Genomic DNA, 25,239 nt, shown 5'->3' with positions numbered 1-25,239 from the left:
AATTTTTATGGATATATGAGTCACATTTAAATCTTTTATCCATTTTGAGTTTATTCTTGTGTATGGTGTAAGTTGGTGGTCTAGTGTCATTTTTTTGCATATAGCTGTTCAGTTTTCCCAGCAACATTTATTAAAGAGGGTGTCTTTACTCCACTGTATGCTCTTGCCACCTTTGTCAAATATTAATTTAACATAATATCTTGGGTCAATTTCTGTTTTCTCTGTTCTGTTCCATTGATTTATATGCCTGTTCTTATGCCAGTACCAGGCTGTTTTGATTACAATGGCCTTGAATTATAACCTGATATCTAGTATTGTGATCTCTTCTACTTTGTTCTTCTTTTTCGAGATTTCTGTGATTATTCAGGGATTTTTTTGGTTCCATATAAACTTTTGGAGTATTTGTTCTAGTTCCATGATATATGTCATTGGTATTTTAATGGGGATTGCTGTGAATCTATTATTTGGTTTGTGTAGCATGGACATTTTAATGATAAGAATTCTTTCAATCCATGAACAAGGTATGTGCTTCTACTTTTTTATATCTTCCTCTATTTCTTTTTTCAATGTCCTGTAGTTTTCTGTGAAGAGGTCCTTTACTTCTTTGGGTAAGTTTATTCCTAGGTATCTTAATTTTTTTGCTGCAATGGTAAATGGGATTGTATTTTAAGTTTCTTTTTCTGTGAGTTCATTATTGGTGTATAGGAATGCCATCGATTTCTTGATGTTAATTTTGTATCCTGTACTTTGCCAAATTTATTTATTAAATCTAGTAGATATTTTATGCAGTCTTTAGGGTTTTTTATGTACAATATCACGTCATCTTTAAATTATGACAGTTTCACTTCTTACTTTCCAATTTGGATCCCTTTCATTTTTGTCTTCATGTCTAATTGCTGTGGCTAAGACTTCCAGTACTATGTTAAATAAGAGTGGCGAAAATGTCTTGTTCCTATTCTAAAGGAAAATGCTTTTTAGACTTTGTCCATTGAGTATGATGTTGCCTGTAGGTTTTTCATATATGGCCTTTATTACGTCAAGATATGATCCCTTTATTCCCCCATTGCTGAGTGTTTTTATTAGAAATGGGTGCTGCATTTTGTCAAATTCTTTTATTGATATGACAATATATTTTTTATCTTTCATTTTGTTTATGTGGTGTATCACATTTATTGATTTGCTAATATTGTACCGTCCTTGCATCCCTAGGATGAATTTCATTTGTTTATGGTGAATAATTTTTTTAATGTATTGCTGGATATAAAATTTATTTTATTACTGACATTATTACAGATGTCACCGATTTCCTCCCTTTGCCCCCTTCCACACAGCTTCCACTGCACCCCAGGTCTTCACCCTATAGTTTGTTTCCATTGGCTATGCATATATGTAAATATGTTCTTTTTTTATAAATTAATTAATTTATTCTTGTTACAGATGTTTCTCCTTTTCCCCCCACTGATTCCCCCCTCCCCCTCCCTTCCCGCTCTGTCCCCAGCTCTGTTGTACATGTCCATTGTTCATGCATACATGTATATAAGTTCTGTGGTTTATCTCTCCCCCACCACCCCCTCTTCTGGGGATTGTCAGTCTGTACCCCACTTCCACGTCTCTGGGACTACCCCATTTCTCAGATTGTTATGTTCATTATATTATATATGTTCTTTGATTAATATCTTCCTGCTCTGCCTTCCACCTTTCCTCTGAGATATGTCAGTCTCTTCTATGTTTCCATGTTTTAGTTTTTATTTGGTTTGTCAATTTATTTATTTGTTAGATTCCACATATAAGTGAGATCATGTGATATTTGTCTTTCTTTGACTGACTTATTTTGCTTACCATAATAATCTCCACATCAATCCATGCTGTCTGAAAGGGTAAGAGATCCTTCCTTTATATAACTGCATAATATTTTTTTGTGTAAATGCAGCACAGCTTTTTTTATCCATTCATCTACTGATGCACACTTTGATTGTTTCCATATCTTAGTTATTGTAAATAATACTGCTATGAACAAAGGGGTACACATATTCTTTCTGATTGGTACTTTGGGATTCTTAGGATATATTCCTGGATTTCAGATTGCTGGGTTAAAAGGCAGTTCCATTTCTAAAATTTTTGAGGAAACTTCATACTCTTTTCCATAGTGGCTGCATCATTCTGCATTCCTACCAGCAGTGTACTTGGGTTCGCCTTTCTTCACATCCTTGTGTTGACTTGTTGTTTGTTGATAGTAGCCATTCTTGCTGGAATGAGGTGATACATCATTGTGGTTTTATTTTGCATCTCTCTGATAATTAGTGACGTGGAGCATTTTTTCTTAAGTCTTTTGGACATCTGTATCTCCTCGTTAGAGAAGTGCCTATTCAGGTCATTTGCCGTTTGTTTAATTGAATTTTCTTTCTCTTATTGAGTGGCACAAGTTTATATATATATACTAGAAATTAACCCCTTACCAGATGTGTCATTGGAAAATATGTTTTTCCATATCATGGGTTTCATTTACATTTTGAGGATGGTTTCTTTTACTGTGCAGAAGTTGTGTTTTTTTTTTTTTTTTTTTTTTTTTTGTATGTGCCCCTAGTGGGAACCAAACCCGGGACTCTTTGGTCTGCAAGCCAACGCTCCAACCTCTGAGCCAAACTGGCCAGGGCCAGAAGTTTTTTTTTATTTTGATGTTGTCCCCTTTTTTTTTCTTTCCTTTGTTTCTCTAGGAAAAAATTGTATTGGAGGAAATTCTGCTACATAAGATGTCTAAGATTTGGCTGTGTATATTTTCTTCAAGATGTTTATGGTTTTGCAACTTTTAATATTTAAGTTTTTTATTTATTTTGTGTTTATTCTTGTGTGTGATGTAAATTAGTGGTCTAGTTTAATTTTTTTTTTGCATGTACCTGTCCAATACTTCCAATACTTCCAGTAAGTACTGTGTTGAGTAAGTGTGATGAAAGTAGATGCTCCTGTCTGGTTCCTGATCTTAAGTGAACGCTTTTAGTTTTTATCCATAGAATATATGTTCATAATATTTTCTTATAATTCTTTGTATTTCTGTGCATTCAGTTACTTCTTCTCTTTCATTTTGGATTCTTTTATTTGGTCCTCTCTTTTTTCCCTTTTTAAAATTAATTTGGTCAATTTTATTTGTTTTTAAATTAACCGATTGATTTTAGAAAGAGGGAGAGAGAGAATCCTCCATGTGAGAGAGAATGTCTGCCCACTGATATCAATGGGGTATTAAAGTCCCATACTATGCCTATATTACTGTCTATGTCTCCCTTTATATCTATCAAGATTTGCCGTATATATTTAGGTGCTTCTATGTTGGGTGTATAAATGTTTCAGGGGTTATATCCACTTGTTGGATTGTTCCTTTTATTATGTAGTATCTTTCTTTGTCCCTGTAGCCTTTGTTTTAAAGTCTATTTTGTCAGATGTAAGTATTGCTAGTCAAGGTTTTTCGTTGTGTTTGTTTTTTCAATTTCCATTTGAATGAAATATCTTTTTCCATCCTTTACTTTTAGTTTGTGTGTATCTTTTATTCTGAGGTGGGTCTCTTGTACCCAGTATCTACATGTATATTGATTTCATTGGAGCATGTAAGTTATTTATATTTAAACTGATTATTACCCTGGCCGGTTTGGCTCAGCAGTTAGAGTGTCCGCCTGCGGTCCAGAGGGACCCAGTTTCGGTTCCCGCTCAGGGCACGTACCTCAGTTGCAGTTTGTCCCCAACCCTGTTTGGGTCATGTAGGTGGCAGCCACTCAGTGTGTCCCTTTCACGTCAATGTTTCTCTCTCTCTCCCTCCCTCCCACTCTATTTGAACAAAATCGAAAAAATGTCCTCAGAGGATAATAATAATAATAATAAAATAAACTGATTATTGATAGGTATGTGTTTATTGCCATTATGTTCTTCTTATTCTTAAGGACAGCTCTTTAACATTTTTGGTAATACTGGTTTGGTTGTCACAAACAGCTTTAGCTTCTTCTTCTGGGAAACTCTTTATATCTTCTTCAATTTTAAATGATAGCCTTGCTGGGTAAAGTAGCCTTGGTTTTAGGTTTCTGTTTTTCATCACTTTGAATATTTCATATCAGTCCCTTCTAACCTAAAATATTTCTGTTCAGAAATCAGCTGACAGTCATATGGCAGCTCCATAGTGGGCAACTAACTGTCTTTCTCTTGCTGCTTTTATGATTTTCTCTTTGTCTTTAACTTTTGCCATTTTAATTATGATATGTCTTGGTGTGTGCTTCATTGGATTAATCTTCCTTGGCACACTCTGTGCTTTCTGGTCTTGTTTGTTGTTTTCCTTCATCAATTTAGGGAGTTTTCAGTTTCTATCTATATCTCTATCTATCTATCTATCTATCATCTATCTATCTATCTATCTATCTATCTATCTATCTATCTATCTATCTCTTATTTTTGTTAGTCTTCACCCAAGAGTATTTTTTCATTGATTTATAGAGAGTGTAAGGGAGGAAGGGAAGGGGAGGGAGAGAGAGAGAGAGAGACAGACAGAGACATTGATATATGAGACATCAACTGGTTGCCACCTTCATGTACCCCAACTGGGGGTGGGGCTTGAACCTGCAACCCAGGTATGTGCCCCTGACCAGTAATTGAACCCATGACCCCTTTGTAAATGGGCTGATGCTCTAACCACTGTGAAACATGGCCAGGGATGTCATGTCTTTTAAATAGGTTCTCGATCCCTTACTCACTCTCTTTTTCTTCAGGTACATCTATGATGTGGCTGTTGTTTTGCTTCATGTTGTCCAAAAAGTCCCTTAAACTATCCTCATTTTAAAAAAAAGTTTTTCTTTTTTCAGTCTGATCAGGTGTGTCTGCTACCATTTTTTCCAAATTGCCCATTCAATCCTCCACTTTATTTAACCTACTTTTATTCCTTCTAGTGTATTCTTAATTTCAGATATTGTATTCTTGAGTTTTGACTTTTTAATGTTTCTATGTTCTTTGTAATGTTTTTGTAGTTCTCAGCAATTTTTTTGTACTACTGAGTTCTTTGTAGTACTCACCAAGTTTCTTGAGCATACTTATAACCATTCTTTTGAACTTTATATCTGGTAAACTGCTTGCCTCCATTTCATTTTGCTCTTTTTCTGGATATTTCTCCTGTTCTTTAATTTGGGGCATGTTTCTTTGTCTCCTCAATTTGGCTACCTTTTGATGTGTGTTTCTATGTATTCAGTAGATTTGCTATGATTCCATGGTTTCATAGGGTGGCCTTATGTAGTAGGTGTCCTGTGGAACCCTATAGTGTCATCTTTTTGATCTTCTGCACTAGGTGCTCCAGTAATGATCCTTGTGTGGGTTATATGGACCCTCCTGTTATAATTGAGTCTTGATTGTTATTAGCCTGTTCACTTGTGTGGTCTCTCTCAGACTGCTTGAATTTGATAATCACCCCCAAACCACAAGGTATGAGCTGCTGTGCAGGTGTTGTGCACACAGTGAAATTGCTTCTGCAGTGTCTGATGCGTGCTGATATTTCCCTTTGTCTATACTGCTTGTGAAACTAATTGGATCTTGCTTTTATGTTGTCTGAAGCTGACCACTGGGTGTGTTGGTTTGGGGCATCTTGGGAGGGCCTCTGGTGATGGCCAGTGTCAGATGCTGCCTATGAATGAAACTGAGCAACCTGTTTGGAGCTACAGAATTATCCAGAGTTTGTGGCTGACTATGCTGGGTTTGGATGTGTTCCAGAACAATCAAGCTTCTGGCTTTTACCAGCATCAAGCCAGAGGGTCATCACAAGTCCCAAGGAACTCTGAGCTTTGCCTTTGCCTGTCAGTTTCCTGTTAGGCTCAGTCACTGAAAGATCCCATTGCAGTACTCCAGTTGCATGAGATAGGTTCTCAGTGAGTCATCAGGAATGGGAGTGTGATATAAACCAGATTGATATAGGTTCAAACTTGGTGCCAGTGTTGGATCTGATACCACTTGGCAAATGTCCCAGGGTGTACCAAGTCTAGCTTCCACCTTCTGGGTGCTCCCATACCTTTGTGGTGGGATGGGGTCTTAGGGAGTCATCAGGGTGAGGCCAGCAATGTTTATCAGGATATAACAGACCAAGATTTGGCCGTGTGATGGGAAGGCTCTGCACTAGTTGGCAAGGGAAAAACTTCTCCCATCTCAGAGCCACAAAACTCAGGCTTTCCCAAAGTCTACCAGGAGCCTTATCTCAGTAGTGCAAGGCTGCTGGCAGTTGGGAGAGGGGGAAGGGCTTGTCAAGCTTGCATGTAAGTTCTTTTGATGATCTCTTCTTGTCAACCCACCCCTCTTCCATCTGCGGTTTGTTCCTACTTCCATGCCTCTGGATCAATTTTGTTCATCACCTTATTTGGTTCATTATATTCCACAAATAAGTGAGATCATGTGATATTTGTCCCTCTGACTGACTAATTTTGCTAGGCATAATACTTTCCAGGTCTCTTTATGCTGTCTTAAAGGGTAAGAGATCTTTCTTATAGCTGCACAGTATTTGTTTGTGTATATGTGACACAGATTTTTTATACACTCATCTACTAATGGACACTTGGGCTGTTTCCATATCTTAACTATTGTAAATTGTGATGCTGTGAGCATAGGGGTGCTTATATTCTTTCTGATTGGTGTTTCAGGCTTCTTAGGATATATTTCTAGAAGTAGAATCACTGAGTCAAATGGCAATTCTATTTTTAATTTTCTGAGGAAACACCATAGTGTTTTCCATAGTGGCTGCATCAGTCTACATTCCCAGCAGCAGTGCACTAGCGTCCCCTTTTCTCCACACCCTCGCCAGCACTTATTGTTTGATGATTTGTTGATGGCAGCCATTCTGACAGGTGTGAGGTGATAACTCATTGTTGTTTTAATTTGCATCTCTCTGATGATTAGTGACGTTGAGCATTTTTTCATATGTCTCTTGGCCATTTGTATGTCCTGTTTGGAGAGGTGTCTATTTAGGTCTTCATTTTTTTAATTGGGTTCTTTGTCTTCCTTTTGTTGAGTTGTATGAGTACTTTATATATTTTGGAAATTACCTCTTATCTGATGTATCATTGGCGATTATGCTCTCCCATATAGCGGGTTCTATTTCCATTTTGATGCTTGTTTTTGTTTGTTTTGTATTTTTTGCTGTGCAGAAACTTTTTAGTTTGATGTAGTCCCATGTGTTCATTTTTTCCTTTGTTTCTATTGCCTAAGACATTGTATCAGTGAAAATTCTGCTGCGTGTGATGTATGAACTTGGTTGCCTGCATTTTCTTCTAGGATTTTTATGGATTCACGAGTCACATTTAAATCTTTTATCCATTTTGAGTTTATTCTTATGTATGGTATAAGTTGGTGGTCTAGCTTCAATTTTTTGCATGGTGCTCTTCATTTTTCCCAACACCATTTATTGAAGAAGATGTCCTCACTCCATTGTATGCTCTTGCCACTTTTGTCAAATATTAATTGGGCATAATGACTTGGGTCAATTTCTGGGTTCTCTGTTATCTTCCATTGATCTGTATGCCTATTCTTGTGACAGTACCAGCCTGTTTTGATTACTATGGCTTTGTGGTATATCCTGATATCTGGTATTGTGATTCCTCCTACTTTGTTCTTCTTTTTCAAGACTGCTGTTGCTATTGGTTTTTGGTTTTTTGGTTTTTTGTTTTTGGTTCCATATAAACTCTTGGAGTATTTGTTCTGTGCAGAAGCTTTTTAGTTTGATGTAGTTCCATGTGTCTATTTTTTTCCTTTGTTTCTCTTGCCCTAGATGATGTATCAGTGAACATTCTGCTATGTTTGATGTCTGAGATTTTGTTGCCTACATCTTCTTCTAGGGTTTCTTCATGTGTGTGGTGTAAGTTGGTAGTCTAGTTACACTTTTTTACATGTAGCTGTCCAATTTTCCCAGCACCATTTATTGAAGAGGCTGTCTTTACTCCATTGTATGCTCTTGCATTCTCTGTCAAACATTAATTGAGCATAATATCTTTAGTCGATTTCAGGGTTTGCTCTTCTATTTCATTTTTCTATATTCTTGTTCTTTTGCAAGAACCTGGCTCTTTTGATTACAATGGCTTTGTACTATAACCTGATATCCAGAATTGTCATTCCCTTCAACTTTGTTCTTTTTCAAGATTGCTGTGTCTGTTTGGGGTCTTTCTAGGTTCTATATAAATATTTTGATTATTTATTCTAGATCTGTGAAATATGCTGTTGGTATTTTATGAGGAATTGCATAGAATCTATAGGTTGCTTTGGGTAGTATGAACATTTTAGTAATGTTAATTCTTCAATCCGGGAACATGGTGTATATGTCCACTTGTTTGTATCTTTTTCTATTTCTTGTTTCAGTTTTCTGAAAACAGGTTATTTTCCTCCATGTTAAGTTTATTCCTGGGTATCTTAATTTTTTTTTTGAATGGTAAATGGGATTTTTTTTTTTTTAAGTTTCTTTGTCTGCGGGCTTATTATTGGTGTCATCTGCAAATAATGACAGATTCACTTCCTCTTTTCTGACTTGGATTTCTTTTATGTTTTTCTTCTTGTCTGATTGCTGTAGCTAAGATTTCCAGTACTATGTTGAATAAGAGTGGAAAATTTGGACATCCCTGTCTTGTTTCTGTGCTTAGTATTAAAGGAAATGCTTTTCTTTTTGCGTATTGAATATGATGCTGGCTGTAGGTTTGTCATATATATGGCCTTTATTACATTGAGGTATGATCTTTGTATTCTTACTTGGTAAGAGTTTTTATCAAAAAATGGTTGCTGGATTTTGTGAAATGATTTTTGAGCATCTATTGATATGATCATATGATTTTTATTTTTCATTTTTTTACATGGTTTATCACATTTATTGATTTGAAATATTATACCAGCCTTAAATCCTGGGATAAATCCAACTTGATCATGGTTTATAATTTTTTTTTAACATATTGCTGGATATGATTTGCTGAGGTTTTATTGAGGATTTTGGCATCTATGTTCATCTAGGATATTGGCTTGTAATTTTCTGTCTTTGTAGTGTCTTTACCTGGTTTGGGGATTAAAATTATGCTGACCTCATTAAAAGAGCTTGAAAGTCTTCCTTTATCTTGAATTTTTTGGAATAGTTTGCAGAGAATGGGTGTTAGTTCTTCTTTAAATGTTTGATAAAACTCTCCCGTAAAGTTGTTTGGAACAGGGCTTTTGTTTTTCCGAGAGTTCATTCATTACTGTTTCAATTTCCTTAGTTGTTATTTGTCTGTTCAAATTTTCTGACTCTTCCTAGTTGAATTTTGGAAGACTGTTATGTTTCTAGGTATTTTACCATTTTGCCTAAGTTGTTGCATTTGTTGGCATATAATTATTCATAGTACTTTTAAAAAATCCTTTATATTTCTGTGTTCAGTTGTTACTTCAACTCTTTTGTTTCTGATTTTATTAATTTGGGTCCTCTCTATTTGTTTCTTGGTGAGTCTGGCTAAAGATTGACCAATCTTGTTTATCTTTCCAAAGAACCAACTCCTGGTTTTATTAATCTTTTGTGTGTGTGTGTTTTTGTTGTTGTTTTTTTTTATCTCTATGTGCTCTGATCTTTATTATTTTTTTCTTCTACTAACTCTGGTTTTTTCTTTTAGTTCTTTTCTAAATCTTGAAGAGGTAAGGTTATATAGTTTATTAGAAATTATTCTTGTTTCTTGATGTAGGCCTGTACTGCTATGAACTTCCCTCTCAGGACTGTTTCCATTGTGTCTCATAGATTTTGTATTGTTGTGTGTTCATTTTCAACAGCTTCCAGGAAGTTTTTAATTTCTTCCTTGATCTCCCTGGTAACCTGTTCATTGTTTAATAACATGCTATTTAGCCTCCATGTGATTAAATGTTTTTGAGTGTTTTTATTGTAATTGATTTCCAGTTTCATGCCATTTTGATCCAAAAAGATGCTAGATATGATTTCAGTCTTCTTGAATTTGTAGAGATTTAGTTTGTGTCCTAACATGTGGTCTGTCTTTGAGAATGACTCATGTGCACTTGAGAAGAATGTATATTGTGCAGCTTTGCGGTGAAATATTCTGTAAATGTCAATTAAATCCAGCTGATCTAGTGTGTCTTATAGGCTTTTTGTTTCCTTTTGAATATATTTTGTCTAGAGGATATATCCAGTGATGTTAGTGAGGTGTTAAAGTCCCCTACTATGATTATATAGCTGTCAGTCTCTCCCTTGAGATCCTCCAGCAGTTTTTTAAAATATATTTTGATACTCCTATATTTGAGAATATATGTTTCCCAGACTTATATCCTCATGTTTAATCGATCCCTTAAATATTATGTAGTAATTTTCTTTTTCTCTTGTTATGGCCTTCATTTTGAAGTCTATCTTATCAGAGTATTGCTATACCAGCTTTATTTATTTGTTTGTTTACATTTGCATGGAAAAAAATGTTTCCATCCCTGCACTTTTATCCTGTGTGAGTTTTTTGTCCTGAGGTGGGTCTCCTGTAGACAACATATCTAGGGTCATGTTTTTTATCCAATTAGCTCTCTTATGTCTTTTCATTGGAGCATTTAAGATATTTACATTTAAGGGTATTATTGAGGTAGTTATTTGTTGCCATTTGTATTCTTTATGCCTGTATTCCTCTCCTTCTCTCTTTTTTTTTAATTTTTTTTTATTTTTATTTTTTTATTTTTTTTTATCCTCACCTGAGGATATTTTTCCATTTTTTGTACAGATAGAGAGGGAGGGAGAGAGAGGAAGGGAGAGAGAGAAACATCGACGTGAAGGGACACATCGAGTGGCTGCCACCCACACGACCAACCAGGGCCGGGGACAAACTGCAACCGAAGTACGTGCCCTTAGCGGGAACCGAACCCGGGTCTCTCCGGACCGCAGGCCGATGCTCTAACCGCTGAGCCAAACTGGCCAGGGCCTCTCCTTCTCTCTTTACTTATTCTTCTTATAACAGTTTCTTTAACATTTCTTACAGTGCAGGTTTGGTGGTGATAAATTTATCTAGCCTTTTTTGGTCTTCAAAGCTTTTAATTTCAGCTTCAATTTTGAATAATAGCCTTGCTGGATAGAGTAGTCTTGGATTTAGACTCTTGCTTTTCATTACTTTGTATAATTCACACCATTCCCTTCTGGCCTGCATTGTTTCTGTTATGAAATCAGCTAACAGTGTAATGGGAGCTCCCTTGTGGGTAAAATTCTGACTCTCTCTTGCTGCCATTAAGATTCTTTCTTTGTCTTTAACATTTGTTGTTTTAATTATGATATGTCTAGGTGTGGGTCTCTTGGGGTTCATCTTGAGTGGGACTCTGTTTTCTGGACTTGTGTGACTTTTTCTTTCACCTGGTTAGGGAAATTTTCTGCCATTATTTCTTCAAACCGAACTCTATTCCTTTTTCCAGTTCTTCTCCATTTTGTACCCGTATGATACAAATGTTCTTATGTTTTTGTTTTCCGAAGGCTCCCTTAAAATATCCTCCTGCTTTTTGATTTTTCTATTTGATGCTGTAACTGGGTCTCTTTTTCTACCTTGTCTTCTTACTCACTGATTCGGTCCTCAGCGTCTTCTAATCTACTATTGAATCCTTCCAACTTATTTTTATATCACCTATGTCATTCTTAATTTCCACATAATTTTTATGCATAGCCCTATGTCTTTTTTTATGCTAGTGTAATTCTCATTAATTTGCTTGTAGTTCTTACTAAATTGTTTGAGCACCCTTAAAATCATTGCTTTGAATTCTTCATCTGACAGACTGCATGCTTCCATTTTATGTAGTTTCTTTTCTGGTGATTCCTCCTTTTTGCATTTTTGGGTTATTTTTTATCTTACCATTTTAGCAGTCTGTTAGGTTGGGGTCAGGTGAGTTGTGTTGGGATGCATGGGCAGGTCGGTATGTATCAAATAAGACTGCTATGCTTCCCAGTCTTGGTGTGGTGTCCTTCTAGTGGGACCCAGTTGGGTAGCCTCCTTGGTCTTCTTAGCTTGATGCTCTAGGAATGACCCTTGTGTAGGTTAATTGGGCTCTCCTGTTGAATTTGGGTTTTGATTGTCATTATCCATTTGTGGGTGGGCTCATTCCTCAGGGTTGTTAACTATGAGTCAACCAGGACCCTGTTGACCCTGTCATGCCAACTGTCATATAGGTGTTGACAGAATAAAACAAAACAAAACCAGACCAAACCAAAACAAACCCCCCAAAAGTATCAGTATCAATATTAAAGCAGCTATCTCAACAAAAGATCAAGGGACACACAAACAAAAAACACACTCACACATACACACAGAGTACTAGGAGGTGCGAGACCAAAATAATTATAAGAGAGAGAGAGAAGAAAAATGAAAATAAAGAAGGCAGCTACTACCAGACAAAATATAAAAGAACCTGAATAAAATTATCAGTGTCAACAATGATGAAAGCCACATACACTTGAATATTAGAAGGCATTGAGGAGATAGAGGCAGGTTAGGCAGTGAATGACGGGATCATGGGGATCATGAGAAGGGAAAACCGATACACTTTTGGGAAGTTGGAGATGAGTTGTAGCTCAGGTCAATTACATAACAAAAAACCAGGAAGGTTGGTTTCATACAAGAGGCGAACAGCTTTTTATCAAAAAAAAAAAAAAAAGACTGAGAACATACCCATTTAAGAGGCTTAGATTTTTATTTTTTTTATAAAAAAAAAAAAAAATCGGCGAACAGCAATTGTAGTCATCTCTTTCTCTGGGACCCTGATGAATTTGCAAAGGAATTTTATTTACTGTTAAAGTATCTAGAGCTTTATATACCCATTTATATAGACCTTATCTGACCCATTCCAATTAATATACCTACTAATTTCAAGCAAGGCAACAGGATTGCTGAATGAGTTCTGTGAAACTATAGAATGTGTTCCTACTGCAGAAAGCCAGGTCACCTTAAAAATAATGCTAGAAAACCAAAATTGGACTTAGAAAAGAAACCAACAGCAAGTATAGGGTTGCTCCAAGGGCATTTCACCTCCTCCTCACTAATAGTCTGGGGGAAGTAGAAATTATGAAAAAAGGAAAGCCACTAAGGCCTCTATAGATGACCTAAGGCCGAGCCCAGTCAGGCAGGAAACACAAACTTTAAAATTGTTGGATGTTGCTAAGGCAGTATTCCTTGAAAGGAATCAATCAGAGAATAGCAGGACATAAATCTACCACTAAACAAGAGAGCCCCACTGGTAACCCACTTGGGTCCCCTCCCCACTGCAGGGAGTCTGTTTATCTTTCAAGTAAACTTTCTTTTGCTTACCCTTGGTCCATAAACTCATTCTTCGATTTTACGAGACAACAAACCTGATCACCACTGATTGGTTTTATCTTTGGGGGCTCACCCAGGATTCTACAAAACAATAAGTAATACAGGCTCTGTCACTTTGCTCTCTCTTTTTTTATTGGGAGGAAAAACATTAAGACCCTGTCAGTCACTTAAGTGTGGCTGCCATTCTTTAAGACACAGTAGAGCCCTGGCCAGTTTGGCTCAGCGGTTTGGTTGGAGCATTGGCCTGCGGACCAGAGTCCCGGGTTCAGTTCCCACTACGGGCATGTACCAAAAAAAAAAAAAAAAACCACAATAGAGGTTTCCTTGGCAAAGTTCAGCTCAGTCCCCCATTTATGGGAAAGTTGTGCTGATTCTGAGCCAATTTCTCTTTCTGAGAAGAGGGAGAGAAAACATAATTATATGAAAGTAAAGAAGGCAGGGTAATACCAATCCAAACCAAACCAAAAAGCTCTTTAAAAAAATATCAGCATCAACAATGATAAAAGCACCAGCCTCAACAGAAAGCTTAAAAGACAAGCATACAGAAAATACACCCTCACAAAAAGAATACTTGAAGACATGAGACGCAAAGTGTTGAGAAGGGAAAAAACACAAACAAATATATATATATATATATGTAAGCAAAGAAGACAGACCAGAAATATCATTAGTATAAAAACTTAAAGGTAGAGAATAATGACTGAAATAATAATAATTTTAGAAAGTAATGCTAAATTGAATAAAATATAGAATGGGAAAGTAAAAAATGGGATAAGAAAAGCAAAAAATAAAATTGAAATACAAATAAAACACACACACCAAACAACCATCACCACAACAACAAAGCCTTGAATCTGCTATTTATGGAATTCACTGGATTTTGTTCTGATGGTGGATCCTTGGGTGTGCATCCCTATCCTCTTGGGTAGTTCTCTGGTGCAGACCAATGTGAATTGCTGTCTCTGCTTGGCCCTGGGCCTCCTGGCTGAAACCCTGCAGGATGGGGTCCCAAGTAGCCCCTAGCTCAGAGGCTTGGTCACCTTCAGGGTGGCCACTTGTATGTATTAATTCTGGACTGCTTTCCCTTCTTCCATGGCACTGAGCTCTGTGGGGTATCAAGTCCAGTCATGGGGGTTTGAACAGATTTGTGTTGGGGGTAGTGCCTGTAGTTTATAGGAGGGCAAAGGTGTCTCTTCTCTTTGCAATGCCTCAGCTCTGCCTGGGTTGCCCGTACCCCCTGGTCATCACCCAAAGCAGGGGAGAAGAGAAACAAACAGGTGAAAAAAGAAAAATAAACACAAAAGTAAAGAAAAAGATGCCCTGCATCTTTTTTTAAAAAATTATTTTTTCTTTATTTATTTTAAAGAGAAAGGAAGGGAGAGGGAGAGAGAGATAGAAACATCAATGAGAGAGAACATCGATTGGCCGCCTCCTGCATTGCCCCCCACTGGGGATTTGGCCTATAACCTGGGCATGTGCCCTGACCGGGAATCAAACTAGCAACCTCTTGGTGCATGGGTCAATATTCAGCTACTGAGCCACACTGGCTGGGCAGCTCTATCATCTTTTAGCATGGCCAGTTCTCACTGGGCAGGAGTTCTGCCCAGGCTCCCTCCTAGCCAGACATCTGGGCCCTGCCACCGAGGTGTGGATTTTCAGCCTAGAGCTATTCCACAGATGGTTGGAGTGGCATTTCCTCTTTCTCAAGGTGGGGAGGAATGCACCTCTTTCCCCAGGCGCTCTGGCTAGCCCCCATCAAAGTTCTTTCATTGAATACCTGGCCCCTCAGATTTGCTAATGTATGATTCACCCAGGCCCCTCCTCAGGTGTGCCTTTCTGCTTTTTGTGTTCCCCAGCTCCCACTATCAGGAGAGCTTTCCAGGATAGGGCTGAGTCCCCCTTGTGGGCTGAATCACCTTCCAATTCCCACCTTCCAATGCCACATGGGCTCCCCTTCCCTTCTCTGTTGCTCTTGTTTGGGGATCTCTGTGTGGGGCTAAGTCCCCCACTCCCAGGAGGCAGGAAATGTGCCACTGAACCTTCTCTCCATCTTCCCAGCCATGCTGTGCGTCTGGACGAGTTTGCTCACCCACCTCATGTTCTCTCCTTTCTCCTCTTCATGCTCCTCACTTGCAGTATTTCTGTTCAGCTATTTTCAGGTGGTTTTTAAAGTTGAATGCTCTTCAGATTGGCCTCAAGTCTAGTCCTGTGCTTGGAGCAAGTGGATGGAACTTCCTTAGGCTTTAGCCATATTGCCCTCCTCTACATTCATTGTTTTAAAGTACATTTTTTCTGATGTGAGTATTGCTACCCTAACTTTCTTTTCATTCCTGTTTGCATGGAGTATCTTTTTCTATCTCTGCATTTTTGGTCTGTATGTGTGTCTTTTAATCTGAAATGAGTCTCTTAAGTAGCATATAGATAGGTCATGTATTTTAATCCATTCAGCCATACTGTCTTTTTATTGGCTCATTTAAATAATTTACTTTTTTCTTTTTCAAATCCTCACCAGAGGATATTTTTCTGTGTATCTTCAGATAGAGTGGGAGGGAGAGAAAGGGAGAGAGAAAGAAACATCAGTGTGAGAGGGACACATTCTGGTTGCCTCCCACATGACCGCGACCAAGGTTGGGGATGAACTGCAACCGAAGTACGTGCCCTTGGTCAGAATCGAACCCATGACTCATTGATCTGTGGGCCGATGCTCTCCTGCTGAGCCAAACTGGCAAGGGCAAACAATTTACATTTAAAATAATTATCAGTAATTATGTACCTATTGTCATTTTTGGTTGTTGTTTTGTACTCCTGTTCCTTTCCCTTGATCCCTTTGCTTGTGGTCTCCTGGTTTTCTTTAGTGTTTGTTTGGGTGCCTTTGTCTTAATTCTTTGTGTATATCTTTTGTAGGTTTCTGGTTTGGGGTTACCATGAGGTTCTATAGCTATAGCATTCTGGTTTTTTTTTTGTTTTTTTTTTAATCCTCACCCGAGGACATTTTTTCCATTTTTTGTACAGATAGAGTGGGAGGGAGAGAGAGGAAGGGAGAGAGAGAGAGAAACATCGATGTGAAGGGACACATCGAGTGGCTGCCACCCGCACGACCAACCAGAGCCGGGGACAAACTGCAACCGAAGTACGTGCCCTTAGCGGGAACCGAACCCGGGTCTCTGCGGACCGCAGGCCGATGCTCTAACCGCTGAGCCAAACTGGCCAGGGCTATAGCATTCTGTTTTAAGCTGATAGTTAATTTAAGTTTGACTGTATTCAAAAAGGACTATATTTTTACTTCCCTCCCCCTCTATACTTTGTTTTTTAATTTTTCTGTGTTTATTATATATTTGTCTTTATCTGTGAGATTTTTTTTCTATAAAACATTTTCTTATTTTTAGTTATGGCTTTTTCTTTAGTTTATGGAAGACCCTTTAGCATTTCTTGTAAAGCTGGTTTAAGAGTGATGACTCTTTTTTTTTTTGCTTGTCCTTAAACTTTTTTCTTTCAATTCTGATTGATAACCCTTTCTGGGTAAATTATTCTAGGTTGTTGGTTCCTTTCTTTCATCACTTCAAAGATGTTGTGCCACACACCCTTCTGGCCTGTAAAGTTGCTGCTGAGAAATTAGCTGATATCCTTATAGGGTTTCCTTTCTGTGTAACTAGTTGTTTTTCTTTTGCTGCTTCAAGATGGCCTCTTTATCTTTATTTTTTGCCATTTTAATTACAGTATGTATTGGCCTCTTTGGGTTCATCTTGGTTGGAATTCTCTGTTTTGTTTTGTTTTGTACCTATATATCTTTTTCACAGTTTAGGAAAGTTTTCAGTCATTCTTTCTTACAAAATAGTTTTTGTTCCTTTCTTTCTTCTCCTTCTAGAACCCTTATAGTATAAATGTTAGTGTGCTTGCTGTTATTCTAGAGCCCCTTAAATTATTCTCAATTATTTTTTTCTTTTTGCTGTTCTAATTGGTTGATTTCCACTAGTCTGTCTTCAAGATCACCAATCCTTTCTTCTCTGTTAGCTAAGCTATTATTGATTCTATTTAGTGTATCACTGTATTCTTCATCCAGCTTGGTTTTTTATCATACTTTCTAACTCTGTTGAAGTTCTCCCTAAGTTTCTGTATTTCACTCTCAAGTTTGGTAAACATCTTTATGACCATTTCTTTTCATTTTAAAAATATATATATATATATTTTTTTTAGAGACAGAGGAAGGGAGAGATAGAAACATTGGTGTGAGAGAGAAACATTGACCAACTGCCTTCTGTATGCCCCTCACTGGGAATTGAGCCCACAATCTGGGCATGTGCCCTGACTGGAAATGAAACCAGGACCTCTTAGTCCATGGGACAACACTCAATCCACTGAGCCACACTGGCCAGGCTCTTTTAATTTTTTATCAGGCAAATTACTTATCTTGGTTTTATTAAGGTTTTTCCTGGTGATTTTTTTTTTTTTTTCTCTTTATGTGAGAGGTATTCTTCTTTTCACTTTCTTTGCCTTTCTCTGTTTATATGAATTAGGCACAATCTCTCTCTCTCTCTCTCTCTCTCTCTCTCTCTCTCTCTCCCAATCTTGAAAAAGTGACCTTGTGTAGAAGCAGCCTGTGTGTAGGCTGTGTGTGCTGGGACGTTTTGAGAGGACATTTGGAGCCAAGCAGGTGCCTACCACATCTGGGTCACTGACCTACCAAGTTGTAGTATGTCTGGGAGGGTAGGCCAGGTTCATGTAGGAATGTCCTATTGATCCTGCTTGCTTTTTTTTTTTTTGGAGCCAAAATTGACTCCCAGCAATGTGGTGGGGAATGTGTTGTAGTGATCTTGCAGGTAAGGCAGAGCCCCAACCTGACCTATGGAAGTGGACAGGGATATAAACAATGGTGCTCACTGGCACCTCCATTCCTGGAGAATCCTTGCAGATCCTGGGGGGCTCCCAGGGTTTTCTAGTTTTCTCTATTCAGTCTCTTTCTCTCCTTTATTGCTCATAAGCTGTCTAATCAGTCCCCAGTTGTCTCTCAGGAGTAATTGCTCTATATATAGGTATATATTTCATTGTGCTCATGGGAGGGGGTGAATTCAGTGTCTTCCTCTGCTACTACCATTCTGGACCTCCTCCTTTTAAAAAAATCGGCCCCGGCCAGTTTGGCTCAGTGGTTGGAGCATCAGCCTGCAGTCTGGAGAGACCCAGGTTTGGTTCCCGCTGAGGGCACGTGCCTCAGTTGCAGTTTGTCTCTGGCCCTGGTTGGTCGTGTGGGTGGCGGCCACTCGATGTGTCCCTTTCATGTCGATGTTTCTCTCTCTCTCTCTCTCTCTCTCTCTCTCTCTCTCTCTCTCCCTCTCTCTCTCTCTCCCTCCCTCCCTCCCACTCTATCTGAACAAAAAATGTCCTCAGGTGAGAATTTAAAAAAAAATCGTAAGTGAATGCTGGGGAAAAAGGAAATGAATGTTCTCAATGCAAAAAGGCAACAATATTTCCATCTGAGGAAATAAAAGAAACAAAAGGTTGATACATTATATATGTATTTTGTTTCAAGTAACTTTGGCCTCTTTTCTTAAATTCACTCAGGTTAATTTTGAGGACTTTAAGGAGGGCTTTGTGGCAGTGTTATCATCAAATTCTGGTGTTGGCTCCTTGGATGAAGACAGTAGTTCTTTGGAATCAGGTAAGAGGATTTTCTCCTTGCACCTTTTGTTTATGTTCATTATGTGTTACAATCTGGATTATAATATTCTGATAGAGGAATCTAGTAGGTTTGAGACTACATTCTAACCCCATTCTATCACTGCTGAGCTGTGACAACTGGGACAAAACATTTCTATTTTTTATTCTGCTTTTTTATTTGTAAAATAGTATTGCAAGGTAGAATCCTTGTTGTTTTCCTTTAAACTGTGCACAGTACTCTGAATACTGCTGACACTCTGGCACCATCTGGGTGCTCTACAATTAATTCTCCCCTCCAGACCACTGGCCAACACTCTAACCGCTGAACCAAACCGGCCAGGGCTCTACAATGAATTCTGATATGACCTACCTAGAGATAGTGTCAGATCTCATAGGTTAAAGGCTCACTCCCATTAGTCCTTCAGTTCAGATATTAGTCGCAAGTCCAGTTGTAATCTATGCTTCTGACCAATAGTTATGAGTCAAAACCCTCTCCTTGGGTTTGATTAATTTGCTAGGGCAACTCACAGAACTCAGTAACATTTTACTCACCAGATCACTGGTTTATTATAAAAGTATATAACTCAAAAACAACCAGATGGGAAAGATGCATAAAGCATAGCATGGGGAAAGGTTGCAGAGCTTCCAGGCACTATGTAGGAGCACTAGTCTCCCCAATCTCCAGATGTTCAACCTAGCTCTTGAAACCCCATTCTTTGGTTTATGAAGGATTTATTATATAGACCTGACTAATCAAATCATTGGCCATTGGTGATTGATGTCAACCTCCAGCCTCTCTCCCGCCCCTAAAGTCAGGGGGTGTGGCCAAATTGGTCCAATCTTCTCATCACATGGTTAGGTCCCTTGGCAATCAGCCCACATCTTTGGGTGCTTTGGAGAAGTCACCTTATTAACGTAAACTCAGAGGTTGTTGCTCTTATTATGAAATTTCAAGGGTTTTCAGAACTCTCTGCTAGGGATGGAATGAAGACCAAATATATAATTATTATAAATCACAGTATCACAGTGTCAAATAATACTATGTACTGTCCTTACAGCATAAGATGCTGACATGAAAAAATGGATATGGAGGAATTAAAGATTTCAATAATTTATAGTAAATGCAGATGTAAGGTGTTTCTAGATCTCTGAGGTTGGCAGAGCATGTAGAATGCCAGCAGCCCAAGATAGACCTCAGTGTATTTTTTATCTCAGACAATAATGTTATGCTGTGCAAACAGAACTTATTAGACTCTTGTAACTGAAAAGGAGTTGGTTAGACAAAGATAACATTTCTAAGTGGAAGTAGCATCCTGAAGGGGAAAACCACCTGGATTTGGTAATGGTCAGGACGTAGAGGGAGCATTTTGGAGGGGGGTTCACCCAGGGGCATGTAGTTTGTGGGGTGAGAGTCAGAAGATGATCCTTTGGACCTCAAGCTGTGAGTGGCAATGACCTGACCTGTGCTCTAGGCTTGGCTCCCCTAGATGTGTATGGTGGTGAGTAAAATTGTAGTGGGTCTTTTCATTCTTGTGTGGGAAGTGCGTTTGAGGATGGGAGCAGTGATGTAAACTAGCAGATTGAGGAGGGAGCTCTGGTGGATTGGTGGTCAGGAGTGGGGTGTGATTGTTGGACACCAGAGTGACAGTGTGTGAGGGGCCTACCTCAGCAAAGGAAAGTAGATTGGGTGCATTGAATTTCTTCTGTGTGTTAGGCTTTGAGCTTTCTGTGCATTTTATATGGGTTTTATTTGACCCTCATAGATATCCTATGCATTATCATACTCATTATTCAGATGAGGAAACTAAGTCCTGAGGTATGAAGGGATTTGTCCAAGATTCCACAACCAGTAAGTGATGCCCACTATTTAAGTCTTGGTTTTCCAACTCTAAGTCCTGGGTCCTTGTATACACACCATTGTCAGAACCTACTCCTTCCAGTGGATGCTCATGGTTGGCCCCCGTCCCACCTCCTCCTGCTGTTTGCAAAAACACCTGAGTAAAATGTGAAGTGGGAGGGGAAGACCCTAGGAGGTTCATTGGGTTCTTTGTCTCACACTTTTCTTCTTTAAGATGTGAAGAAGGCCACTTACCTCTCCTAACTCACAGGATTTTGGAATGTGATTGTATCAACGTGTCTAAAAGGCAAATATTCAGTATCACTGACACTGTATGTCCCCTCTTTATACTACAGAATATGTAATGTTTCTACCAGGAGTGGGGAACCTTTCTTCTTCCAAGAGCCATTGGATATTTATAACATCATTCATAGGCCATACAAAATTATCAACTTAAAGATTAGTCTGCTATATTTGGTCAGGCTAATTTGGTGAGACATGTAATATTAGCGGGTATTGATTTCACTGGTCTTATATGACCTGTGGGCTGGATGTTCCCTTCCTCAAGCCAAAAACTGTGTGCATCTGTGGGACATGTTTTCAGGATCTTCAGAGGGAGAAAAAGCTATTTTAGAACTTGTGCTTTTTCCAACTGATGGCAGTTTTGTTTTGTAATTTGTTTCAGATTTCAAAGCTTTCCTCAAATTGTTGTATGTCCTGCTTGAGACACCTTCTCCATCTCATGCCACCAGATGGGGTTCATTCCACTGCCCATCCACAGAGTCAGGGTGCCCACTGCTTGGTAGTCCTATAGCTACATGGTTCCTTGAGAGTCAGAACAAGCCTGGTGTCCTCCAGGACTGTGTTCATTTCAGTTTCCACCCCTGGTTCATTTTCTTTGTGTCAGGTCCCTTCTGTCAAATGTGGTTTAGGTCTCTGCCTCCATAGTGCCTCATTTGCCACCCACTGCTCCATTCATAGTGTTACTCTCTACTTGCTTTCTAATCTGTTTGCCAATCCTTTTCAGCATCTCGCACTATGATCAGAAAAATGTGCTTTTGATACTTCAGGAAGGAGAGTTTCATATGACATCCCTGCTTCCCCATCATTCTACTCTTTTCATTAAAGGCCATTATTGAACATATAACCATATGTATTTTAATTTTAATTAATAATTTTGTTGTTGTTAATCCTCACCCAAAGGTATTTTTTCATTGATTTTTTTTTTTTAAAGAGTGGAAAGGAGGGAGGGAGAGGGAGAGAGAGAAACATTGATGTGAGAGAGACACATCAATTGGTTGCCTCCCGCATGCACCTCGACCAGGGCCAGGAATCAAACCTGCAACCCACGTATGTGCCCTTGACCAGGAATTGAATCCACGACCCTTTGGTTTATGGGCTGATGCTCTAACCAGTGAGCGACAACAACCAGGGCATGTATTTTAATTTTTAGACTTTGTTACTTTTTTTCCTATAAATAAAAATGTACACCAAGAAGGCACAACAAGATGTCTTAGGTTTGGGTCAGCAGGTATGCTGTCCTGTCTGCCAGAGTCATGAGGGGCCATATCTTGTGGTCTGTGGACACTTGGTGGTATGTTATGGGGGGCTGGGCTCTGCCTACACTGAAATATGCTTGGCCTGGGTGACTTACCGTCCTTTCCACCCCAAGAGGGTATGACTCTTATGATTCTGTGGCTGTTCCATTCATTTTACCATCATTCCTCTGCCCTTGTTGTTTCTGTTCTGACTTGCTACATGTACACTTTTCTAAAGTAGCATTTCTCTCTGTTGGAGGGAGGGAGGCCATAGGTTTCTAGACTGTTTTTTTAGAACATTGGGGAATATTATGAAAAAGGCATGTATTTTTCCAGGTGGCTCATTACTCTAAGGGAAGTGATGACTGGCTGGCAATTATGAAGAAATGGGGCCAGCATCAAGGACAGGGTGGGACTCTAGACATGGACTAGGTGTCAACTAAGGAGGGGAAGTACAAGGAAGGAAAATCGAGCCTCCAAAGCAGAAACACATGCTGGTTGCATTATCTCCTGGTGTGCCAATGAGTGGACTGAGCCCAGGAAGTGGCCACAGTGTGGGCCTGGGGGCCTGAACTCTGCCTCTCCAGGGGTCTGATGGCTTAGGAGGGCATGCAAGAGCTCCCTTCTGAGTTTTCTGCACCTGCTTTTCCCACATGTGCCACAGCTTCTCGCTTCTCACCTGACATGAAAATCCCTCTTCCGACACCACCTTTGGGTGGAAAGAGGAAGATCCTTTCCCACCCACTTGGCCTTTTTCTTCAGCATATCCCATGAGCTCTCTCACATGGAGAGTTTGTTGGGCCAGGACCTGTCAATGCCTGTTGTTCCAGGGTGATTAGCAATAGTGCTTATAATGACCTCAAAGTGCCCCAATGGGATGAGAAATGCATGTTGTTAGTTGCCTTATATCACACTTTTACTTCATATTCTACATGTCCCATGGGGAACTGAGTATTTTCCTCCCAGAAACTCCTCCCGCATCCCTAGTTTTTGTCTGTCACTGGCATCCCATTCTTGTGAATGACCATGATGGACCTAGCTTCTTCCTCTGAGAGGCCCAAGGTCAGGGGCTGTGGACTAGCCATTTGGAGCATAAAAGAAAGAAATGTGGTAGTACTTGGCCTTAATGAGCATAACTTCTGTTAGGGTGAGACTCAAGACACAATGAAATGCTCCTCATTTTCCTGCCCCACCTCACTGGGCTCTATCTCTCTCCAATTAGACCATTCTAGTTGCCTCCCTATGAACCCTGTCCTAACCACTGCCCATGCTGCACTCCCCTGTCTCTCTCCTGCCTGCCCAGGATTCTTTATAGAGACAGTGTTTTTTCTTCTCTGCTTGAGAGACCCTAGCTGCTCTGTGAAGATGTGGACAGGTAAGGTGGGATAAAGCAAATGCAAAATTATTAAGGTTTAGGGGATTTTCATGAATCCCAAAACTTAGTCCATACCTGCCTGTGTCCCAGACTTGAGACTTACGTAGAGCCTGACTCTACACAGCTATATCTGAAGTCTGCGCTCACCTGCATGCACCCTCTAGTCCCTTGGGGTCCTAGAGTGAGCAGTGTGGAAAGTGACCTTCCTGTCTCTAGAGTGGTTTATTACAAAGGTATTTTTTTTCTTTGTGTAAAAAGCTAGATTTTTGTATTAGTTTTTTTATTACCTTAACTAAAGCATAATATTATTTTTAAAAATCTTAGCCTTGGCTAGTGTGGGTCAGTTGGTTGAGCGTTACCCTGTGCCCCGAGGGGGTTGCTGGTTTGATTCTCAGTCAGGGCACATACTCAGGTTGCAGGTTCTATCCCTGGTCAGGGTATGTGCGGGAGGCAGTCAGTATTTCTCTCCCACATGGATGTTTCTCTCTTTTTCCCTCTCCCTTTGTCTCTCTCTTTTTTTAAATCCTCACCTGAGGATAATTTTCCACTTTTTTCAGATAGACTGGGAGCGAGAGAAAGAGAAAAATAAACATCGATGTGCGAGAGATACATCAGTTGGTTGCCTTCCTCACAACCCCGACCAGGGCCGAACCACAACCAATTCTGGCCTTTGACCAGAATTGAACCTGCGACTCTTTGGTCTACAGGCCGACACTCTAACTGCGGAGCCAAATCGGCCAGGGCACTTTCATCTCTCTCTTTAAGAAAAATTTAAACAGCATGTATAGGTTACAGTGGAAAGTCCTTGTTTCCCAGCCTGGCTTTCTCAGTCCCCACCCTGGGGAATAGGATAACTGCAGTTAACTTTTCCATGTTTTCTTCCAGATGTTTTCTGTGAGCATAAAAGTGCATTCATCAGTGAGAGTTACCCTCTGTGTCTGAATCTGCACTTTCTTAAAAGGCATCTCATTAGCATGCATGGGCCCAGAGGTTGCTTTAAAGGCCCCTTCCTCTAAACCTCCCATTTTCTTTTCAGCTGCTTCCTATGCTGTCCCACCAAAGTATGTGAGTGGCGCTAAGTGGTATGGTCGTAGGAGTCGACCTGAGCTGTGCGACTCTGCAGTGAAAACCAAATGTTTACCAGAACAGCAAGCCAAGGCCACTGTGAGAAGCCAGATCCGACACTCTTCATCTCTGGAAAGTGTGGAGGTGAGTCGGGTCCCTCTTCCCTACCCCAGGATGCTCAGCATTTGGGAAATAATGTTTTATTCAGTTACTGCTCAGTACAGGAAGATGTGAAGGGGAGGCAGGCATTTCTGGCCATTTTGTCACCAGAAGCACAGTGTGCACTTTGGAGAATGATATTTCATTCTGACATTTCTCTAGGTCTACTTGTTTGCGGGAATTCTAGCCACAGAGCATACTCCTTCAGACCCTGGGGTGGTACAGAGTTTGTATACAAATCACTTGTTTCTATCCCTCCCCTGTTCAACATCACCACCTTTCAAGAATGCTATTTTATTGTTTCACGGGAGTGAAATGGTAATCAGGCAC

At 39.5% G+C, this 25,239-nt stretch overlaps 1 protein-coding gene across 5 annotated transcripts in view; it reads left to right on the top strand.

Annotated features, from left to right (window-relative positions):
• NINL (ninein like) overlaps positions 1-25,239 on the top strand; it is a 205,085-nt gene that overhangs the window by 85,339 nt on the left and 94,507 nt on the right. For 4 of the 5 annotated variants that reach the window (XM_036244011.1, XM_036244009.1, XM_036244008.1 and 1 more), the window contains exons 3-4: positions 18,840-18,936; positions 24,722-24,894. In XM_036244011.1, coding sequence (XP_036099904.1) covers positions 18,840-18,936; positions 24,722-24,894 — 270 coding nt within the window. Of the gene's footprint in view, positions 1-18,839; positions 18,937-20,696; positions 20,785-24,721; positions 24,895-25,239 lie in introns of those variants that run through there. The other variant, XM_036244010.1, reaches the window with a different exon arrangement.

This window comes from Molossus molossus, unplaced genomic scaffold (assembly GCF_014108415.1).
Source record: "Molossus molossus isolate mMolMol1 unplaced genomic scaffold, mMolMol1.p scaffold_m16_p_6, whole genome shotgun sequence".
Lineage (NCBI taxonomy): Eukaryota > Metazoa > Chordata > Mammalia > Chiroptera > Molossidae > Molossus > Molossus molossus.
Note: the sequence above shows the minus strand (reverse complement) of the source record. Positions and strands in the feature narration are given on the sequence as shown.